Source organism: Mus caroli, unplaced genomic scaffold (genome assembly GCF_978045245.1).
Source record: "Mus caroli unplaced genomic scaffold, Mus_caroli_1 scaffold_6, whole genome shotgun sequence".
NCBI classification, from domain to species: Eukaryota; Metazoa; Chordata; class Mammalia; order Rodentia; family Muridae; genus Mus; species Mus caroli.
The window spans coordinates 24231499-24252153 of NW_028227261.1; the positions used below are offsets into that span (position 1 = coordinate 24231499).

Sequence of the window (20655 nt, forward strand, 5' to 3'; positions counted from 1 at the left end):
GAAACGTTAATTAAAAACATTAATTAAATTAAATTTAATTAAAACGTTAATTAAAGACATTTCTTTGTTTTCCAAATCCCTGGTCCAGAGGGTTGAAGAAAAAAATAGAGACTAATCTCCTATCATAGCATGGCGATCCACTGCAGCCCAAGTAGAGCCAGTCCTCCTGGGGCTTGAGCTTGTCGGCACCACAAAGGGTGCTATGTGTGGCTTCTTCTCTAGAAGTCCTTTGCAGGGATGGAGGTTTCCTCTCAGCCTCTGCTCTGGCTGGATGTGGTTTTTGGGTCCGTACCTCGCTGAGCTGTCCCCGGCTCTCCAGGCCCATGTGTCACAGCTGCATGGCTTCCTGCTCTGCGGTCTGCTCCGAGGGTGCTAAGTACTTCTCCTGGATGCCTAGAGTGCTGAGGGGAGGTGTGTTAAGGCTTAGACATGGCAGAAGATGGGGGGACTGGCCTGGGCAGGAGCTGCCCTCTTCTGAAGGCCACCACCCACACACATCGCTTCTGCCCCAGCTCCCACAGGTGGGTGTGAGCCGCCCATTGCAGCCCTCCTTTGAGGCTCCAGTTTCTTCCCCACACTGTCTATACCAAAGGACCAGGGAGCACTGGCCCTCCAGTTAGTGTGGCAGATGCTCAAGAGCCAGGCCAGGGTGTCCAAATCCTGTCCCCATCACTCCCTTTTTCTCTTCTGCAAGACCACATGAGACCTGTGACCATAAAGTAGACAAGAGTCCCTCCCCGACTCCTGACAGCTGGCACACAGGTGTTCAGTACCTATTGTCACCTCATTCTTTCTACCAAGGCATAGGCTCTACTCTTCTTGGGCCATAGGGTCTTTTCCCTCCCAGACAGAACACAGATGGGTCACTGCTAACACTGGTGAGCCCTCGCCTTGGCAGTTCCACGAGGGACCTCGTGTTCTACTGCCACTATTCCAGACACGTGTCCTCTGGGGCCTGACACAGACATCTAAGTTCCCACCTCCGGCAACCTGGGCAATGCTCTGTCTCTAAGACAACTGACCTAAAGGGCAAGCTTTTCCTTCAGCCTCCCCGACAGCCTCTGAGGCAAGGAACACACAAACTAGTCACATCCCAACCCCAAAGGCCCAGCTGCTCTGGTTGTCCAGTGGTGCCCTCTGCCAGCTTGTCCCTTCTATAGGGTAGACCTGTCCCTTCTCCACTCCCTGACAGCTCTGTCACTAACTGTTCTAATAACCTCTTCAATATTTTTCAGCCAATACCCCTTTCCCTATTCTCCTTTGTCATTTTTTGAGACAGGCTCTTACTCTGTAGCCCAGGCTAGCCTCAAGCTTTTCATGATCTTCCTGTTTCCCAACTGCTGGTTTACAGGCACGGAACCTCACACCCGGCTCCTTTTTGCCCCCCCCCCCACTGCACCCCTTATCGAGCAAGACGCTTAAGAACTCTCTGCTGCTCCTAATTACACCCACCAAGTGCATTTGCCACACTTACAGGGGGGTTCCTAAAATGTGCAGTAGCTCTCAGAAAACCAGGGAGGAAGATCAAGATTGAGGCTAGCCTGCACTACACAGGCCGATGTAGGCCAGCTAAGGCTAGAGAGACCCTGTCTCAAAACACTAAACTAAATAAATCCTTACTCTTGCACTAATGGCAGAAGGCGTGGGTTCTATCCTGGGCTACACCCCAGTGATCCACTGCCAGCTACACCCCCCTCCTCCACCAGCACCTCTTCTTCCTTTACATGTAATACAGAAAGCAAACTGAAGTCCTTGCACTTCTCCCACAGCCCAACGCCAAGTCCTTGCACTTCTCCCACAGCCCAACGCCATTTCCTTTCCAGGCTTCTGCATCTGGGGCCCGTCCCTTCGTCCTTTCCCGTGGTTCCTAAGGATACGACGAGAAGTGAAAATCAGCTCCCATTGCAGCGGACATCATGGCTTCCAGGCTTCGCTGCTCTTGAACCCCAAAACAGTAGCCATTGGCTTTATCCACAGCCTGTAAGACTCGCTGGATGCTGTCCTTGTCCTGAGCAGAGCAGAGCAGAGAACTCAGTGAGTGAGTCAGGTGTGGAGAGCTGAGAGCCCAGCTAACTGGCCTCCTCTAACTCCTAGGACAGTTCCGCACACGCACTTTCCTTGGCCCAGGACAGCCTTCCATTCCCCAGGGGCCTGGCTAGGCAGACAACTGCCCAGATTAGATTAGAAGGTCAGCTCCTCCATGCAGTCCGTGCCTAGGGCCTTCTCCTGTGGGAGCCTCCCTACCGTCCTAGAAAACTGTCTCCCTCTTCTCTTCCTGGGCCAAGCAGCCTTTAAGGTCAGAAGTCAGTGAAGGTCAACGTCCCCTCAGTGTCTGGACAGAACTACTGTCAGCGAGCATACCGACGTTATTTGTTCTCTAACGGTTTCCTCACGCACAGACGACAGTGAGAACAGTCCATATATCTCAATGAAACATACAGACCAACATAATGCGCTCAGCCCTCAGTACAGAGCTGGCCAGGAAGGCACCCAAGGCAAGAGCCAAGTGTGGTATCCTCCACCTTCCTAACACTTCAACCTTCAATCCAGTCCCTCAGGCTGTGCTGACCCCCAGCCATAAAATTATTTTGTTGCTATTTCATAACTGTAATGTCGCTACTGTTATGAACCATAAAGTAAAAAAAAAATCTGAAATGGAAGGTATCTGTTATGCGACCCTCAAAAGGGTCACAACCTCCAAGTTGAGAATCACTGAGTTAGAGGGGAAGCTGGCTCAGGTCTCCACTGCAGGAAGGAATCAAAGACCACAGTGTATCCTGGGTTACCTCCACTTTAAAAGGATGAAAGACACAGAGGCCACAGGCCACTCTGCAAACTCAACACAGCCACTCAGCTAAACGGACCCCTTGGTCGTGGGTCACCTGTTGGTGACTCTCTGGACTCACTTATGCTCATTCACACATGGGAGGAAACACAAGCAGAGGCCTGGTGGCTCCGAATCAGCAGGACTGAATGAAGTCTGCTCCTGGGCCTGAAAGCAAGTCAAGGACAGACCCAGGACATCAAATTTCTCTATGCCCTTGGCATGTCAGAGCTGCAGGCACAGGAAGATATCTCTTACTGGCCACTACCTGGATGTTCAGAGGGATGAAGGAGACCAGGCTGTAGTCTTCCACGAGCTGCACTAGCTTCTCATTGAGCTGTCGGTAGTGCCTGAAGAAAGGGTCAGACGCCAGGTGCTCAAGCAGGTAGGAAAGGTCCAGGACCTCCGTGTAGTAGTCCAGGTTGAAGGCTGAGGAGAGATGGAGTCAGATGCTGCTGACACTAGGCTGAAGGCCTCAGGCTGCAGCGGCAGAGGGCATACCTCAGTGATAGACATGTTTAGCATTTGCAAGGCCCTGGGTTCTGTTCCTAACACCCTAAGGGGGATTAAAAACCACAACCAGAGCCAGGGCTATACAGAGAAACCCTGTCTCAGAAAAAAAAAAAAACAAAAAAAGAACCCAAAAAAAACCCAAAACACCACAACCAGGGCTGGGGATTTACTTCAGTGGTAAAGCCCTGGGTTCAGTCCTCAGCTCTTGGGGGTGAGGGTGGGGGTCATACCCAGTTGACTTGAACAAAGCAGGCAGTGGAGTGCTAGCATGGCTACATGCGGTGCTGGACTACGGCATTATGAGAGAAGAGAGACCCAAAGACTGGGGCTGTGTCTTCTTTGTTTCTTTGTCGTTATTTCGCTGAGACAGCGTTTCACACCTCCGCTCTGGCTAGCCTGCCACCATGTGAGCTGCCCAGGCTGGCTCTCACAGCTCCTGTGTGCTGAGGGTAAGGGCACAGCTGCACGCTGACCCCTGATCCCCCATTATTCACATTCACTAAGACATCTACTGCTGCAGTGAACCACAGTGAACTGATGTTACTAAAAAGAGAAATACTGCAGAAGCAGGCAGATCTCTTAAATTTGAAGCCAGCTGGGACTACAAAGCAAGTTCCAGGGCAGTCAGGGCTACACAGAGAAACCCTGTCTCAAAACAAACAAAAACAAAAAACCCAATGGCACAGGCTGGTAATCCCAGGTATAAGAGCAGCCAAGTCAGCAGGGTTGAAAGTTCAAGGCTACCCTGGACTACAAAGTAAATTTAAGGTCAGTCTAGGCGATTTAGTGAGACCCTAATTAAAATGAGTGTCTGAGACTGCCCATGCACACGGACAACTGGAGCCAATCCTGAGGCCAATCTCTAGGACCCACACAAGAGAAAGAGAAAATCACTCCACACAAGCACATGTGTCCCCCCACAAATGGATGCATTTAATTTCAATGGGCAGCCTGAGCCGTTAGGGGTGCTTGCTACTCTTCAGAGGACCTGAGTTCAGTCCCCGGTATCTCCGTGGGTGGCTGACCACTGCCTGTGCTTCAGCTGCAGGGAGGCCCTTTTTTGGCCTCTGTGTATCACATGACAAGCTGGCCTTGAACGCAATCCTCCTGCCTTCCTCTCCCACGTGCTGGGATTAGAGACATGCACCAGCACACCTTTTGGGACTGTTGTGAGGACTACAGCTTGTAAACCCATCATCTTGCCTTGTACACAGAAACAGTCAGTCAATGGTTGTCCACACCAATGTCAGACAGGTACTGAGAACTATGCTTAGTCCCTGCTTCCTGAAGCTTGGTCAGAGCCCAGGGCCTTAGCACACACACTGGAAGGACTTAGGAAACGCTGGTCAAACTGAATCGCTCTTCAGTCCAGCAGCAAGGCCTCCTGGGTAAGGCACCTTCCCTTCCTGGGCCAGTTCCTTAGAGCAGGACCAGAGCAGATGCTCTAACAGCAGGCTTTTGCTCCATGCACAGTTTCCTAATAAAGAGGAAGAGTGCCCTGACAGCCACTGGGCTCCGTGGTCAGTTGCCCTCGAAGATGAGCTGACTGACGTGGCTGGCATCCTTCTATGTCCTCACCAGGCAAGGCCACTTCCATGTCATTTCCCAGCCTCCCCCTCTGCTCACCTGCTAGACATCAGCTTCCTTCCCTCTATTCCTTTATGACTTCGGAGTTTAAAGAGCCCATGCTACTAGCACAGCAGAGAAATAATCTGGCAGAAAGATATGCTGGCCATTGCGACAGGACACTACCCAACTCCCCTTGCCATGTGAGGATGCAGGGGTAAGGTGGCCACCTACTAGCCAGACCCTGCATCTACCCATGCAGGTCTTAAGACTTCCCACTCTCTAGAATATGAGGAATAAATGTCTGTTGTCTTAGGCACTGCGTTGATGGTAGTTTCATTACAACAGCCCCAACTAGGACAGCACTTTGCCTCTACTGTACAGGCCAGAACAGTTACCCAAAAGTCAGGGTGCCATGGCTCAGAGCAGTGAGCTGCGATCCATCCCCTTCAGCCAGCCACTGTACTACCACCTGTTTTAAATCCTGTAAAGCCCCATCTGTAGCTCCCATCTCTAAATCAACTGTAGCATCTGGCACGGCGCACAAAATAATGGCCAAAAGTCAGGAAGGCAGTGAGGTAGCTCCCCTCGCGCTGCAGGCAGTCTCTTACCCAGCTTCCCATAGTGTTCAATAAGGTCCATCTTGGAGAGGATGTTGACGTGGGGCAATTCCACGTGCAGCATGGTGGCCAGGGAGGTACACAGGACAGAGATGAACTTGGCTGGGTCTGTACAGTAGTGAGAATCCACAAGGTGGACAGCAGTCAGCTGTGAGCAGAAGGTACAGGGTGAGAGGTAGACTGACCTGGTGAGGGAGGAGACTTCTGAGCCCACAGCTCCCTCGAGAGCCTGGCAGCCCACGGATCCAGTGTATCCTTCCTTAGTACTGTTCTATTTCTATTTCCTTGTTCATGTGCGCGCTTCAGACAGGGCTTTATGGCCCGGAACTCTTTCTGCCTCCACACACCACATTGCTGGGGTTATAGGCCTGAGATATTTCCCTGCCTCTTGTTATTTTTTTTTTTTGTTTTTGTTTTTTTGTTTTTCGAGACAGGATTTCTCTTTGTAGCCTGGCTGTCCTGAACTCACTCTGTAGACCAGGCTGGCCTCGAACTCAGAAATCAGCCTGCCTCTGCCTCCCAAATGCTGGGATTAAAGGCGTGCGCCACCACTGCCAGACAACTTAATTTTAATTTAATAACATCATGTCCTCCTCCAAGAAGATAGGGGGCAATTTTACCATTTTGTCCTTCCTACTATTCTGGGGACCAAACCCAGGGACTGTGGCCTCTGCTTGTTAGACAAGTTCTCTACCACTGAGCTAATCTCCAACACCTCTTCCAAGGTCTCTTGCACACAGTCCCTGCAGTGGGCAAAGGGTTCAAATCACACTGCACCTACCTCTCTACTCTTTCATTACACTTCTGAACACCAACTAACCAATCACTAAGCCACTTTCTGTGTAATCACTTCCACTGTTTTTAAAATTGGGAACGGACACATTCATTTTAGAGATGACAAAACTGAGTGAAGGACTTTCCAAGACCATGAAATGAGGTGGGGGCCGAGCTAAAATTCTATCTCAGAGGCTTTAGTTCTGCTTCAAAGTTAACTCAGCCGCTATCTCGCAATGTAACTTGGGGGCGTGGCATCTATCCGCCTCCCAGTCTCAGGGATTCCGTCTGCCCGACCCGAGACACACCCTGAGGTCCCACTGGGCCATCTGGGAGAAGATGCTGCGTAGGGCGGTGTGGTGCGTGCAGAGCTCCACCTGGCCGGGGCAGTCGAAGAGAAAGTAGTGGCCTCGCAGGGGCTCCAGCTTGGCGCGCAGCCAGTCCAGGTTGGCTTCCAGGTACTCCATGCAGTAGAGCAGGCCACCGTTGGGCCCCAGGCGCAGCGCGTCCATCACGTCGCCCAGCCCCACCAGCTCGCCCACGTCCACCGCACACTCGTAAGGCAGTCCGTCGTTAGCGGGGTCCAGGTTCACCACCGCCACGCGCCGCCCCAGAGCGCGCAGGAACTCACTCATGCCCAGGCAGTACGTGGTCTTCCCCGAGCCCGGGGGCCCGATCACTGCCTGCCCGAAGGCCGTACTTGGGGCGGCCCCCGCCATGGGTGGAGCGGGCAGCCCAAGGGCTCCTTCCCAGGTAAACCAAGGAAACCCAAGCAGAAAAACGAACAAACTACCCGGCAAGGAAGGAAAAAGCTCCGACTTCCGGATTCCGCCGGAACTTGTCTGGAGAGGAAGTCCCGCCCACACGGCCACGGCATAGGCTGTGGTCACGCAACCGCACATCTCCGGTTTTAAGATTTCCCCAGGCTTCACTAAGGCAGATCTCCAAGCTGGGTAAACTGGTTTATTCTCGCACCGATCCGTCCCTAGGCAGAAGGTAGAGGTAGTAAGGGACCGCGACACTCTCTGGATCAATTCTCTGGTCCCCTTTCCCAGCTTCACGGTGCTCTTCAGACAACTCTCAAACCCGACTGGACGGTGCCACAGGCACTGTTCCGGGCAAACCCAGACAAGCACCAGGGCCTGGAGACCAAGGGAAGGCCTTTAGGCACAAACACCCCAGGAGACGGAGGGGCTTTTGATGATATCATCTTTGAGGTAGAGAAACTGGGCATGCTCAGGGCTGCCCCTGCTGCAGACGGCTACTCCCAGGCTCTGGGCTGCTTCTGAGGTCCACAGGGCAAGATCCAGGCAGAGGGCTAAGTCCCTGTCGCAGAGTGATCCTGACCAAGGACATTGGCTCACTCAGGCTCTGAAGGTCTGTCCAAGGCACAGCTAGAACCCTTCACAAAAGTCATATCTGTCCGAAACTTCATGCTGGTGGGTGGCTGGCGCCGGAGCAAGGTCTCCCCCTGGTCTTGGGGCAGAGGCTCATCATAGATTGTGGAAATGAGCCCCAAGCCAGTTCCACGGGGCCTCTTCGGTTGCCCAAATGGCTGTAACTTCTCTCCATGGTATCTGGATAAAACAGGGCTCTTGGTGAGAAGGCTGCTCTCTTCAAACCCCAGCAAAGAGGTTAGCAAGAGACAGGAAGTAACTACTACATAACTGGTTTGTTCTATCAGACAGAGCGCTCTCATGTTCATAGCACTTGAACCCAGGGCAAGGACACACTCACTCCTGAGCCATACTTCCAGCACCAAAGACAAGGCATTATCTCTGAATTCTGCTCTCCAGCCTGTGGAGAGCTGTGTCAACTATCAGGGACCTGGAAATTGTCATTTCCACAACAGACTCTCTTATGAAGCCAAAACTCAGACTTGAGGAAATGACTTCCCTATGGGCCCCGTGATCCTTTAAGTTGTAGGATTGGGTTTAAAATCTATTTCTACATCTGCTGTGAAGCTGTTCACTTAGGGGGGCTCACACCCACCCCAAAACAATGGCAAGAGGAAAGCAGACAGCAGCACAGCTGGACGATGGCCTAGGGAGCCCCTCAGGTGCACTCACCCCAAGCCGCGCTTGCATCTAGGGTGCTGGCCATCTCCATCCAGGGCCTCAGGCACCCCGGAGCACCTGCTGCCCAGGCCCTGACCTTCAGCCCAGCCCTGGCGCTCCATCACCTTCCGGCCGATGCCCTGCAAAGGAAGCAGCGAGAGTCCAGAGAAGTGGCTCAAGTGTGGCAGGGGGTGCAGGCTCCGTCACTTGGGAGGTGGAGCAGAGATTTGAGTTCGAGGTCAGGCTGGGCTACATATGAGACCCTGCCTCAAAGGATGTAAGGGATTTAAGAAGAAGGGATGGAGGGAAGGGAAGGAAAGAAGGGAGAGGGGGCATGTTTCTTGGAGCAGGAGGAATGGAGGAAGAGGGAATGGCATTGTGGTTAACCACGCTCTCTTACTTTGGTGTGGCGCTCAAAGGTGCCGACTTGGCGACCTAGCACAGAGCCATCTTCCTGACCCTCACGGAGTCTCCGTTCCAGGCGCATTTGGACAGAATCACGGGCGTCCTTGTCTCCTCCATCTGCAGGAACACAACCCATTTTGTAAAAGAGTCTCTGTCGCTGGGAGGATGAGATGCTGGGGTCCCCTCACAAGATCTCTGACTTATGTTCACAATGTCCTGTAAACTATTTTACAAGCTTGGGAGCCCAACAGGAACAGGAACCACGGCTCTCTTCTTCCAGATGAGGCAGGGTGCAGAAATGTCAAAGAATGGCAGAGATGAAACCAGAAGCCAGGATACTGGGAACTAGAGAGATAGCCCAGCAGTCAGTGTACTGATCCTCTACAGGACCTGGGTTCATTTCCCAGCATGCCCACGGCAGCTCACAACTGTCTGTAACGCCAGTTCCAGGGGATCTGATGCCCTCTTCTGCACTCCAAGGGCACCAGTACATGGTATACTTACATGCAGGTAAAACACATATTTGTCTAAGACAAAAATAATCAGTCTCAGCTGGGCATGGTGGTGGCGCACACCTTTAATCCCAGCACTTGAGAGGGAGACACAGGTGAATTTCTGAGTTCAAGGCCAGTCTGGTCTACAGAGTGAGTTCCAGGACAGCCAGGGCTACATAGTAAGACCTGACTCAAACAAACAAAGAACATTAAAAAAAAATCCTTATCTAAAACAGGGCAAGGAATCATGGCATATATCCTAAGCCCGGGCATTTGGGAGGCAGAAGGAGGAGGATGGATGTCGGTGACTTTGAGGCCAGTCTGCTCTACATAGCAAGTTCTTGGAAGCCAGGGCCACACAATGTCTTAAAAACCAAAACAAAATAAAAAACAAAAATAAAACAAAATTCCAGTTTGTTTCTCACTTCAGAATTATGAGTTGACCAAAAGCCAAGCTTCTGAGTACTTAGAGCCTGTTCACCCAGAACCCACTGAGGGGTGTTCCCACAGAGAGGATCAAGGGTCTGCCCGCCACCAGCACTTCAACCCAACTACAGATAGTGAGTGCTCTCAGGTGGAGACGGCGAGTGCAGTCAGCCTCTTTCTACAGGTTCTGCGCCTGCAGAGCCAAGCAATTTAAACCTACTCAGAAAACAACTGCATCCGCACCACCACGCAAGACCCCACACCCAGCATTACTCCTAAGGACAGTTCCAGAGCATCCATCATCTAGGAAACAGCCACAGTTAGTTTGTTTGTTCCTTCTGAGGAGGCAGGATCGCATTGTAGCCCAGGATGGCCTCAAACCAGCAGCAACCTTCACATCTCACTTCCCCAGTGTAGGGATCCTCTGCACTGTACATTACACCATCATAGCTGGTAATAACTTTTTTCCTGGTGCTGGAATTGAACCCAGGGCCTCACACGGGCTAGGAAAGTACCAGTGAGCTGTAGGCCCAGCCCTTGATGACTTTATTTGTTTGTTTGTTTGTTTTAAAGACAGGGTTTCTTTGTGTAGCCCTAGATGCCCTGGAACTCACTTTGTAAACCAGGCTGGTCTCACACGCACAAAGATCGGCCTATCTCTGCCAGGGTTACATGTGTTCACCACCACTGCCTGGCAATTATTCTTTTTGAGAGAGACTATTTTAAGTATGCACAAGGATGTGTGTAGGCCTAAGCAAATGTTATCCCACTGTGTAAGAAAGCATCTGCGGCAGATTTGGTGTCCACGGGGGTTCTAGAACCATCTCCCATGAGCACGCTGGGAATGAGTGTACAGTAGTTTACCTCTGGTCCCCCAACGTGGCCTCTGACAAGCAGGTGTGGCTAGTGTACAGGACTAGGGTACAAGATCATCCCGGGATTGCCACCCCTCGCTCAGTACCTCTGTCGTAGTAGACGCTCATGTCCACATCCCAGTCATCAGCTGTCTGCTCATCAAAATCTACAGGGACAAAAGCATTGGGAGGCACGGGTTAGCGACTTAAGAGTTCTTTGGTCCTTGGACTTGGATCAGCCCCAGGACCTTGCACAAGCTTAAATGCTCTACCTCCAAACTCTATGTCCACCCCAGTGACTCCCAGATGTGTTTCAAGCTAAATCTAAAGTTAGACAAATATTCCAGATTCTAGTCCACCAATTCCTCATTCCAGGATGGGAAGGCCAGTCTGCACTTGGATAGGAGGGAAGCCATTTCCTAGATTGTTTTTTAGGTTGTCACGAAATCCATCACGTGGAGCAGAGACCCCCAGCCTTGGCTTGCCAACCCCTGCCTGGGCTCCAACCTAATGGTCTGGGTCCTAACCACCTCCACAGACCCCCATGTTAAAGGCTTAGTCCAGTGGGAAGTAACGGGGGCTTTCAGAGGTGGGGCTTCATCCACGCCCTCGAAAGGGACTGTGAGACCCAAGTTTCTTCTTCCTTCGCTCTCCTTTGCACTCCAGCCATGAGGTGAACAGGCTCCCTGTATCACAGGCTCCAATTATAACGTGCAGCTTCACCACAGGCAGGAGAGCCAGCTGCCATGCCTTCAGACCTCTAAACTGAGTCAACCCTTTTCTCTTTAGGAATCAATCCATCTCCGGCATTGTCCCAGTAACCACAAGCCGACTGCTTCCTGGTCTTACCTCCTTCCTCCTCCTGCCAGAACTGAGCGTCAGTGTAGAACACGAGGCCAGAGCCACCTTTCTCCCACTTAAGTTCAATTTCCTCCTCGAAGAGCCGCTCTGTAGTCCGCTCCTGCCCGGTCACATCCTCGTGCAGAGCTTCGTGTCGCTCCCACTCCTCACCCCGGTCATCGTCCTGGGAGAAGGGGACAGGGAGGTGACCTGTATCTGACTTCCTAAAAGGAAGGAGTTTCTGGGCCCAGAGGGGGACGTGGGACCTGGACATCGCAGGGTACCCTCAGGGGGCAGCATATTTAGGCCTGAAAGCCCCGGCCCCCCTGCTCACTCCTGTGCTTTTGGCCAGGCATTTCCTCCTGACTCCCTTTGCTTCTCTACCCGATTACAGCCTCAGGCTGAGTTCTGCAGCCTGCACACAGCCCACTCAACACACGGCTCTCTCACCAGTGATGTTAGTCAGTGCATGACATTTAAGCCTTTCTCAATTACGTCATGAAAAAGAAGGGACAGGACAAGTATTATCTCCTGCTGGTCAGGCCCTTCCTATAACTGGGCTCTTGGAATCATCCCAGTGCGGTAAGGGCCATTACTCCCATTTTACAGGAGCCTAGGTTTAGACGTAAGGTGATTTGCCCACAACGCTATGCCAAGGGCAGCAGAACCAGCAGGCAAAGCCAGTTCGTCACCTCACACTTCTCCTTTCATCACACAGGTTCTTTAAGGTCAGGGAATGGATAGGAGAAGAGCTTTAGCATTCAGTACTGATCCTTGCTACAGTGTGCATAACTGCGCTTGTGGAATGACAGCATGACTCTTGGCTTGACTCCTTGGGTTCCCATCCTGGTTAAACCCTAAGATGGTAGAGGAACGAAGGCTGCAGAGCTGGGAAGGAGGTAAGGTGAGGTATCAGGTGTAGACAGAAGGGAGTATTCAAAAGCCCAATCAGTAAATGATAAAAGGCCAAAATGATAAAACAGATCCCATCTCACTCGATTCATGGAGAAAGGAGAGGAAAACTAAATGTCTATTTTGGTGACAAAGCTAAGACTAGAGGCTGCACTGACTTGAGGGACTAGAGACCTGATGAAAGAGGAGGTTGGAGAAGCCTCACGAAGGAAGCGGGCTCCCGTCCTGACCCTACTTCCTCACATGCTCTTGGGTAAATTCTTGTACATCTCTTGCTGAGTTCCTTCCATCTCTGAAAAGGAGCCTATGTATGGAAGGCAATACATTTGGTAATCTCTTGATAAAAACTCTGGACATCTCCCCTCAAAAAGGCATAAAATGCACACATAAAAGGAATTTTACAGTCACTGTTGGAGAGCTTCTACTCTGTGGAGGAGCCTCAGTCATACCCTGACAGAAGAACCCTAGCCTGTCTTTCTCTTTTTCTAAATCAGAATCTCATGTAATGAGTTTGAACTCTCTATGCACCTGAATATGACCTTGAATTTCTGATCCATTTTTCTCCATCTCCCCCAGGGTTAGGATTACAGATGTGTACCACCCTGCCAGGTTTGCGCAGTCTGGGATTCAAACTCAGGGCTTCGTGCTTGCTGGGTGAGCGTTCCAAACCCAGCCCTGACCTGGCCTCTGCAAAGTGCTACATTACTTACATCTTCTGAGCCAGACTCCTGCTCCTCCTGCTGCTGCCCTTCATCCTCGGGCTCATCAAAGGAGCCAGCTGCTGAACCTTCCAAGCAGGTCCCCTGCGGGATCTCCTCCCCTTCTGCTGTGTACACGTGCTCTTCTTGCTCCACAGTCTCTGAGTCCTCATACAGAAAGGGCACGTTGCCATAGCGCCGGGAGGAGCCAGTCTTGGGAAACTGGAGCTGTAGCTGGGTAATGATTCTAGGTGGTAGACGACAGGACCGGATCAACTCTAAAAAGACCCCCAGCGGGGTGCCCACATTGCCATTGGGCATCAGCACTGGCGGATTCAGCTCTGGGAGCTGCTTCAGGTCAGCCAGGGTAAAAGCTTCATTCTCCGCCCTTCGACTCTGTAGCTCCTTCCGGGTCTTAAAGGGAAAGGACCCCAGATCTTAGGGAGGAGGGAAAAGACTGCATGTTAAAGCCCTAAATGATTTTTAGCAATATTCAAGCCAGAAGTAAATCACAGTTTAAATCTGCTTCCTATCAGACACGGTGGTATCTATGAGGTCAGCACACTCAAGAAAGTGAGGCAGGAGGATCGTGAATTAGAGGCCAGTTAGGCTAAAACATAGTAAGACTTATTTCTTTAAAAAATAAAAGACTTGGGGACTGGGGAGATGGCTCAGCGGTTAAGAGCACTGACTGCTCTTCCAGAGGTCCTGAGTTCAGTTCCCAGCAATTCCCACATGGTGGCTCACAACCACTTGTAATGGAACCTGATGCCCTCTTCTGGTGTGTCTGAAGACAGCTACAGTGTACTCATACCTAAAATAAATAAATAAATCTTTAAAAATAAAAGGCTAACAAGGCAAATGTGCCACAAGTTGTTCTCTGACTCCCACACTGGTATCGTGTGTATCCTCTACCCGACAAATAAATGTAAACGTGGCTCAGGATCTGTCTGTGCATATGCGTAGTGTGTATTCCCAGAGGAATACACAAGTATCTTCAACACTTGCTTCCCGATGAGCAGCTTTTATTGGTACTAGAATAGAACCATTACCTTGCAACTATATTCTGATCCTGAGCTGTCACATACTGCGCATATCCGGTGTTCCAGACACAGATGATTTTTTTTTTGGTTTTTCGAGACAGGGTTTCTCTGTGTAGCCCTGGCTGTCCTGGCACTCACTTTGTAGACCAGGCTGGCCTCGAACTCAGAAATCCGCCTGCCTCTGCCTCCCGAGTGCTGGGATTAAAGGCGTGCGCCACCACGCCCGGCTACAAATGATTTTTTTAATGTGCACTAATTGGTATTTTGCCTCTGTGTGTGTGTTGGATCCGCTGGAATTGGAGTTATGTAGCTGCTGGGAATTGAACCTGGGTCCTATGGAAGAGCTGCCAGTGCTGAGCCATCTCTCCAGCCCTGATTTTTTTTTTTTTTTTGATTATAGTTTGTTTGTTTTTTTTTATATAAAAGGTTTTATTTATTTATTATATGTAAGTACACTGTAGCTGTCTTCAGATCTCATTACAGATGGTTGTGAGCCACCATGTGGTTGCTGGGATTTGAATTCTGGACCTTGAGCCGTCAGTGCTCTTACTCGCTGAGCCATCACACCAGCCCCCTACGGTTTGTCTCTATACTGTGGTGTGCACATTACAGTGCACCTATGGAGGCCAGGATACAGCTTGCTGGAGTTGCTCTTCTCCTTCCACTATGTGGGTCCTGAGATCCAAGTCAGGTCTTCAGAGCGGGTAGCAAGCACCCTTACTCGATAAGCAATCTTTCTTGGTAGCAAAGGATTGTTTTGAGAGGTCCATAAGAAAATGATGGGCTAGCCGGGCGTGGTGGCGCACGCCTTTAATCCCAGCACTCGGGAGGCAGAGGCAGGCGGATTTCTGAGTTCGAGGCCAGCCTGGTCTACAAAGTGAGTGCCAGGACAGCCAGGGCTACACAGAGAAACCCTGTCTCGAAAAACCAAAAAAAAAAAAAAAAAAAGAAAATGATGGGCTGATCAAATATGGTGGCATACACTTAGAATCCCAGCATGGGAGGCACAGGCAGGGGAGGCCAAGGTTACTTCTGTTGTTTATTTACTTTTGAGGCGGACCCTGTCTGGTCTGAAACTAGACATGTAGACCAGGCTGGCCTTGAATATAGACATTTGATTGCCTCTCCTGGGATTAAAGGGGTTCACCATCAGACCTGGCTCACGGTCATTGGAACTTTCATAGAGTTTGAGGCCAGCATGGATTACCTGAGAGAGACACACACATAGAGAGAGGCAGCTCATGCAGTGTGTCTTGATAAGACATTGCTCCTGAAAACTCTGCTTAAACCATAACCGGCATATGCACACGCACACCTCTTTCTATGAAACTGTTTAACCTTGACCTGATACCAGATTTTCATTTTTGTTTTGTGTGTTATTTTTTTAATTTTTGAGACAGGGTCTGAGCTAGATAGTCTTGACTGTCCTGGAACTCACTTTGTAGACCAAGCCAGGCTAGAACTAGAGATCCACCTGCCTCTACTTCCCAGGCCCTAGAACTAAAGGCATATACCACCACTATTGCTAATGACTCTTTAGGATGAACTGTTTCAAAATAATTTATTTAAACCTCTCCATCTGGCATTTTAAAACACCTGGCTTCCTTTTCCCCAATGGACACACTTGTGCCCAGCTCCTCGCTGCTGCCCCCAGCTCTTTCCTGTGCAGAACCTGTCTTCCAGTCTCTAGGTTAGATTAGAAGAAACCAAGTTTCCTTTGTGTATTTCAAGATATGGTTCCTCTGTGTAGCACTGGCTGTCCTGGAATTCGATCGCTCAGAGATCCTCCTGCCTCTGCCGCCTGAGTGCTGGGATCAAAGGCGTGCCTTACCGCACCGGGCTCCAAATATCCTTTTTAAGAAATCATGTCAGCCGGGCGTGGTGGCGCACGCCTTTAATCCCAGCACTCGGGAGGCAGAGGCAGGCGGATTTCTGAGTTCGAGGCCAGCCTGGTCTACAACGTGAGTTCCAGGACAGCCAGGGCTACACAGAGAAACCCTGTCTCGAAAAACCAAAAAAAAAAAAAAAAAAAAAGAAAAGAAATCATGTCAGTCCAAAATCACCATCCTTAGAGGAATGGTCCTTAAGAGGGGCTACATTTGAAACTTATCTATATAGATCTCAGTTGTTTTGTCTGTTTTGCCTTGTAAGTCCCTGAGTAAAACTAACACGCAGATTGGGCTGAAAACTTGTAGCTTTGTCCGGAACTAACTTAAACTCCTAAACAGTGGTAACCCAGGCAATGCGCCACTTTTCCAAGGGCGGTGCGTTCGGTCCATTCTCTCCCCCTTACCTGAAGCCTCGGTGGGAAGCCTAAGCCTGCGGATGAGACAGCGACCGGGAAGCCAGGTCCCCTGAGAGTCCAGCCACCGGCGACCCGAGTACATTCGAAGCAGCCGCTGGGCTTGCGCCGCTCCCCTCACCGAGACGACGCAGCAGCAGGTGCGGGTCTGGGCCGCCGCAGAGCCCCGGGCGCGGACAGCGCGGGCATCGGAGGCCGGAGCCTGGGCGAGAACCGGATCCTCAGCGGCGGGGTCGGGGCCAGCCCGGGCCGCGTCGGGACTCGCCTGCGGAGGGCCCCTCTCGGGCCGGTGCCGGTAGTGGAAGCATAGGAAGCCTCCGCCGCGCTGTTCCCGGAACTGGCTAAAGTAGCTCCGTAACTGAGCCGAGCGTAACACGACAGGGATCCCGCTCACCACCAGGTAAACCGGCGACTCTTCGTCCAGCTCCCTGGGCGACGCCATCTTGGCCTGTCACATGATTGCTTGGCGTCCACTCTCGCGAGAGCACCACGTCTCGGATGCTGGAGTTGGGTCAATGAGGCATCGGTGACCGTTTGGTACTTGAAGCTTCGTTTTAGTTGCTCTTGGGCCGAATCTGTGTGTCCAGCTCCACAGAAGATGGAAAACTCGTGCGATGGGCTCAGTGATAGCTGGTCCAGCGTGTGAGAGGCTCTAAGGAGGAACCAGTGTGGAGCACCGGGATGCTGAGCGGGAGGTGGCGGAGGTCTGATGCAAAACTGGACTCTACAGTACCAACCCAGCCGGGCGTGGTGCCTCACGCCTTTAAACCCGGCACTTGAGAGGTAGAGGCAAGCAGGTCTGCGGGAGTTCAAGACCAGCCTGGTCAACATAGTGACTGAGACAGGGCTATGTCGAGAGAGCCTTTCTCGGGGCGCGGGACGGAGGAGATGAAGAGATGCCCCAGCAATTAAGAGCTCTTACAGAATACTTGGATTGGATTCCCAGCACCCACGTACGAGGAACTCTCCCATCCGTAACTCGTCTCATGGGATTGGATACCCTCTTCTGACCTCTAGAGGCACATACGTGTTGCACATATATACATGCAGGCAAAACTCTCATGCACATAAAATTATCTGTAACAAACCGGACAGTGGTGGCGCACGCCTTTAATCCCAGCACTCAGGAGACAGAGGCAGGCGGATTTCTGAGTTCGAGGCCAGCCTGGTCCACAGTGAGTTCCAGGACAGCCAGGGCTACACAGAGAAACCCTGTCTTGAGAAAAGGAAAAAAAAAAAAAAAGATTTTGTTTTGTTTTGGTTTTGTTTTAGATTTATTATAGGTAAGTACACTGTAGCTGTCTTCAGACACACCAGAAGAGGGCATCAGATCTCATTACAGATGGTTGCAATGCGGTTCCTGGGATTTGAACTCCCGACCTTCAGAAGAGCAGTTGGTGCTCTTAACCGCTGAGCCATCTCTCCAGCCCTCAAAAAGATTTTTTTTAAATGTACAAATACATACATAGACATCGAAAACTATTCCCAGAGATCATAGGCGAAAACCATATTGCCAGCTTTGGATGACCTCCGTACAAGGCATTGTGTCCCTCACAGACAAACAGTATAGCTCTTGTGATTGTGTGCAGTGCTCAGGAAGGCCAGAGGAGGGCGTGGGAACCTCTGGCTCCATTTTTAAATTCATATCGAATGCAACTATGCCCAAAAGTAGGCCCTTCAACTTCCTGTCAGGGAGGAGGGGAAGGCTCATGAGATCGCAACCCTAAGAATTTTTATATAGTTGATGGTTGATGGTGGGTGTAGGTGTTTCTGCTCAGATGAAAGGGTAATCCTAGAACTCAAGGGGAATGGTACCCAGCGGAAGAGCATCCTGGGGCATGGAAGCCCAGGAACCTTACGGCTCTGAGAGGAAGTCTCCTAGGCAGAAGTATTGCAGCTCCGAGGGAAGGGGATCCCCAACTGAACTCAGGCGCTCAGAAGCCTCAGCCCCAGTTCACATCTTTACTTTTTCTCTTCATGGCTTCTTGCGACGAGAGTCACACCAGGCCGGGAGTGGTGGCGCACGCCTTTAATCCCAGCACTCGGGAGGCAGAGACAGGCGGATTTCTGAGTTCAAGGCCAGCCTGGTCTACAAAGTGAGTTCCAGGACAGCCAGGGCTACACAGAGAAACCCTGTCTCGAAAAACAAAACAAAACAAAACAAAAAAAGAGAGTCACACCAGGCACCAAAATCTCATGAAAGAGATGTATTGGAGGGTCCAGGATGTGGAGGGCTGAATCCAGAAATGGCTGCCCTCTGGTCCTGGGCGAGGACAGCGCGGAACTGGACAAAGGGCAGAGCTTATATGGGATTGCTTAGGGGGAGGTGCTTTAGCAGGGCAGAGATTTCCAGATGTAGGATTGGTGGAATTTTAAGTCCTGAGCTTGGGACGCTCGGAGATTGGTGGCTTTTCTCACCCCCTTTTCCCTGCATCGGGTCCATGGATTAAGGCGGGAAGTCCTTCCCAGCCGCAGCTGGCTTTGGCTGAGGCGCCATCTCTGAGGAGGCTGGAGTGGAGGTGTGGCCACCGTGGACAGCTCCTAGTAACAGCAGTAGGCTGAGGCAGGAAAGGTGTCACCATGGACAGCTCCTGCTGAGGTGGGAAAGAAAATGCTCCACTGTGGACAGCTCCTGTGATAGTTGCAGGGTGAGATGTCATGTTTGTTTGGTTGGTTTTTGGTTTTTTGAGACAGGGTTTCTCTGTGTAGCCCTGGCTGTCCTGGAACTCACTCTGTAGACCAGGCTGGCCTCGAACTCAGAAATCTGCTGCCTCTTACCTCCCGAGTGCTGGGATTAAAGGCGTGCGCCACCACGCCTGGCCGGAGCCCCCATTTTGACAGCTGCTGTCCGGGCATAAGAGAAGGAGGGGCTGGTGGTGGCCACTTTGAAACATTCTATCCTGGGTGGATAATCCTTATGACTCTCCAAGTAAACAATGGAGGCTGTAGAAATAACTCAGCGGTTAAGAGCCAGAGGACACAGATTCAATTCCTAGCACCCACAGGGCAGTTCACAACTACCTGTGACTCCAGTTTCAAGGGATCCAATGCCTTCTTCTGTCCTCTTGAGGGCGCCAGGTATGCACATATTCTACCAATAAACTTGCAAGCAAGGGCTGGCAAGATGGTTCAGTGGGTAAGAGCACTGACTGCTCTTCCCAAGGTCCTGAGTTCACATCCCAGCAACCACATGGTGGCTCACAACCACCTGTAATGAGATCTGACGCCCTCTTCTGGTCAGCTACAATGGTTTTTTGTTTTGTTTTGTTTTGTTTTGTTTTGTTTTGTTTTTTCGAGACAGGGTTTCTGTGTATAGCCCTGGCTGTCCTGGAACTCACTCTGTCTGTAGACCAGGCTGGCCTCGAACTCAGAAATCCACCTGCCTCTGCCTCCCAAGTGCTGGGATTAAAGGTGTGGGCCACCACTGCCCAGCTGCTACAAAGTTAATATATAAATCTTTAAAAAAAAAAAACTTGCAAGCAAAACAAAACATATAAAATAAAAATTAGGGTAGAATTTAGAAAAGTAAACAACTCACAAGTCTCAGTTCCTAAAACATACAAGATTCACAAAGTCCCCTCCTCAGGTATATATGAGCAATAAGGACTGCTGGAGAGTAGAGACTTTCTAACCTGTCCAGCTGCCTTCAAGTCCAGCAATGAACTCCAGGGATGCAGCTTTTGTAAGTAATGCTGGGGTGACTTTTCTTTTGTTTCTGTTCTTTTTTTTTTTTTTTAAAGATTTATTTATTATATGTAAGTACACTGTAGCTGTCTTCAGACACTCGAGAAGAGGGCGCCAGATCTCGTTACGGATGGTTGTGAGCCACCATGTGGTTGCTGGGATTTGAACTCTGGACCTTCGGAAGAGCAGTCGGGTGCTCTTACCCACTGAGCCATCTCACCAGCCCTGTTCTTTTTTTTTTTTTTTAAGCTTTTAATTTTTATTTATATGAGCACACTGTAGCTGCCTTCAGACACACCAGAAGAGGGCATCAGATCTCATTACAGATGGTTGTGAGCCACCATGTGGTTGCTGGGAATTGAACTCAGGATCTCTGGAAGAGCAGTCGGTGCTCTTAACCGCTGAGCCATCTCTCCAGCCCCTCTTTTCTTTCTTTCTTTCTTTCTTTCTTTCTTTCTTTCTTTCTTTCTTTCTTGTGTGTGTGTGTGTGTGTGTGTGTGTGTGTGTGTGTGTGTGTGACTTTTCAATAATGAAGCTTACTGATTTGGAGTCATCCATGCTCCTATATGTAACCCCAATACACTCATTGGCTCATCACTTTGGGTGAATTGTTGCTGGTTAGTTTTATGCAGACTTTGGTCTG

General features: G+C 50.7%; 2 protein-coding genes across 2 annotated transcripts; both read right to left on the reverse strand.

The window, feature by feature from the left end:
• Nucleotides 1-27: 27 nt before the first annotated feature.
• Nucleotides 28-7626, reverse strand: Gpn2 (GPN-loop GTPase 2). The gene is made up of 5 exons (XM_021160384.3): nucleotides 6606-7626; nucleotides 5515-5671; nucleotides 3093-3253; nucleotides 1878-2008; nucleotides 28-401 (listed from the first exon to the last, which is right to left on the reverse strand). The coding sequence occupies exons 1-5, from the start codon at nucleotides 7197-7199 to the stop codon at nucleotides 329-331; spliced, it is 1116 nt and encodes a 371-aa protein (XP_021016043.2). The 5' UTR covers nucleotides 7200-7626; the 3' UTR covers nucleotides 28-328.
• Nucleotides 7241-16906, reverse strand: Gpatch3 (G-patch domain containing 3). The gene is made up of 7 exons (XM_021160739.2): nucleotides 16320-16906; nucleotides 12996-13420; nucleotides 11383-11557; nucleotides 10641-10700; nucleotides 8755-8876; nucleotides 8367-8494; nucleotides 7241-7874 (listed from the first exon to the last, which is right to left on the reverse strand). The coding sequence occupies exons 1-7, from the start codon at nucleotides 16768-16770 to the stop codon at nucleotides 7658-7660; spliced, it is 1578 nt and encodes a 525-aa protein (XP_021016398.1). The 5' UTR covers nucleotides 16771-16906; the 3' UTR covers nucleotides 7241-7657.
• Between the last annotated feature and the right edge of the window lie 3749 nt (nucleotides 16907-20655).

Excerpts from the sequence above, each read along its gene's own strand:
- Gpn2 (XM_021160384.3), bottom strand. The coding sequence starts at position 7,199 with ATGTGCGGTTGCGTGACCACAGCCTATGCCGTGGCCGTGTGGGCGGGA. Across the intron at positions 5,672-6,605 it reads TGGCCCAGTGGGACCTCAGG|CTGACTGCTGTCCACCTTGT; the intron begins GTGTGTCTCGGG and ends TTCTGCTCACAG. Across the intron at positions 402-1,877 it reads GCTGATTTTCACTTCTCGTC|CACTCTAGGCATCCAGGAGA; the intron begins GTATCCTTAGGA and ends ACCTCCCCTCAG.
- Gpatch3 (XM_021160739.2), bottom strand. The coding sequence starts at position 16,770 with ATGGCGTCGCCCAGGGAGCTGGACGAAGAGTCGCCGGTTTACCTGGTG. Across the intron at positions 11,558-12,995 it reads AGGAGTCTGGCTCAGAAGAT|GACGATGACCGGGGTGAGGA; the intron begins GTAAGTAATGTA and ends CCCTTCTCCCAG. Across the intron at positions 8,877-10,640 it reads GAGCGTCTACTACGACAGAG|ATGGAGGAGACAAGGACGCC; the intron begins GTACTGAGCGAG and ends GTGTTCCTGCAG.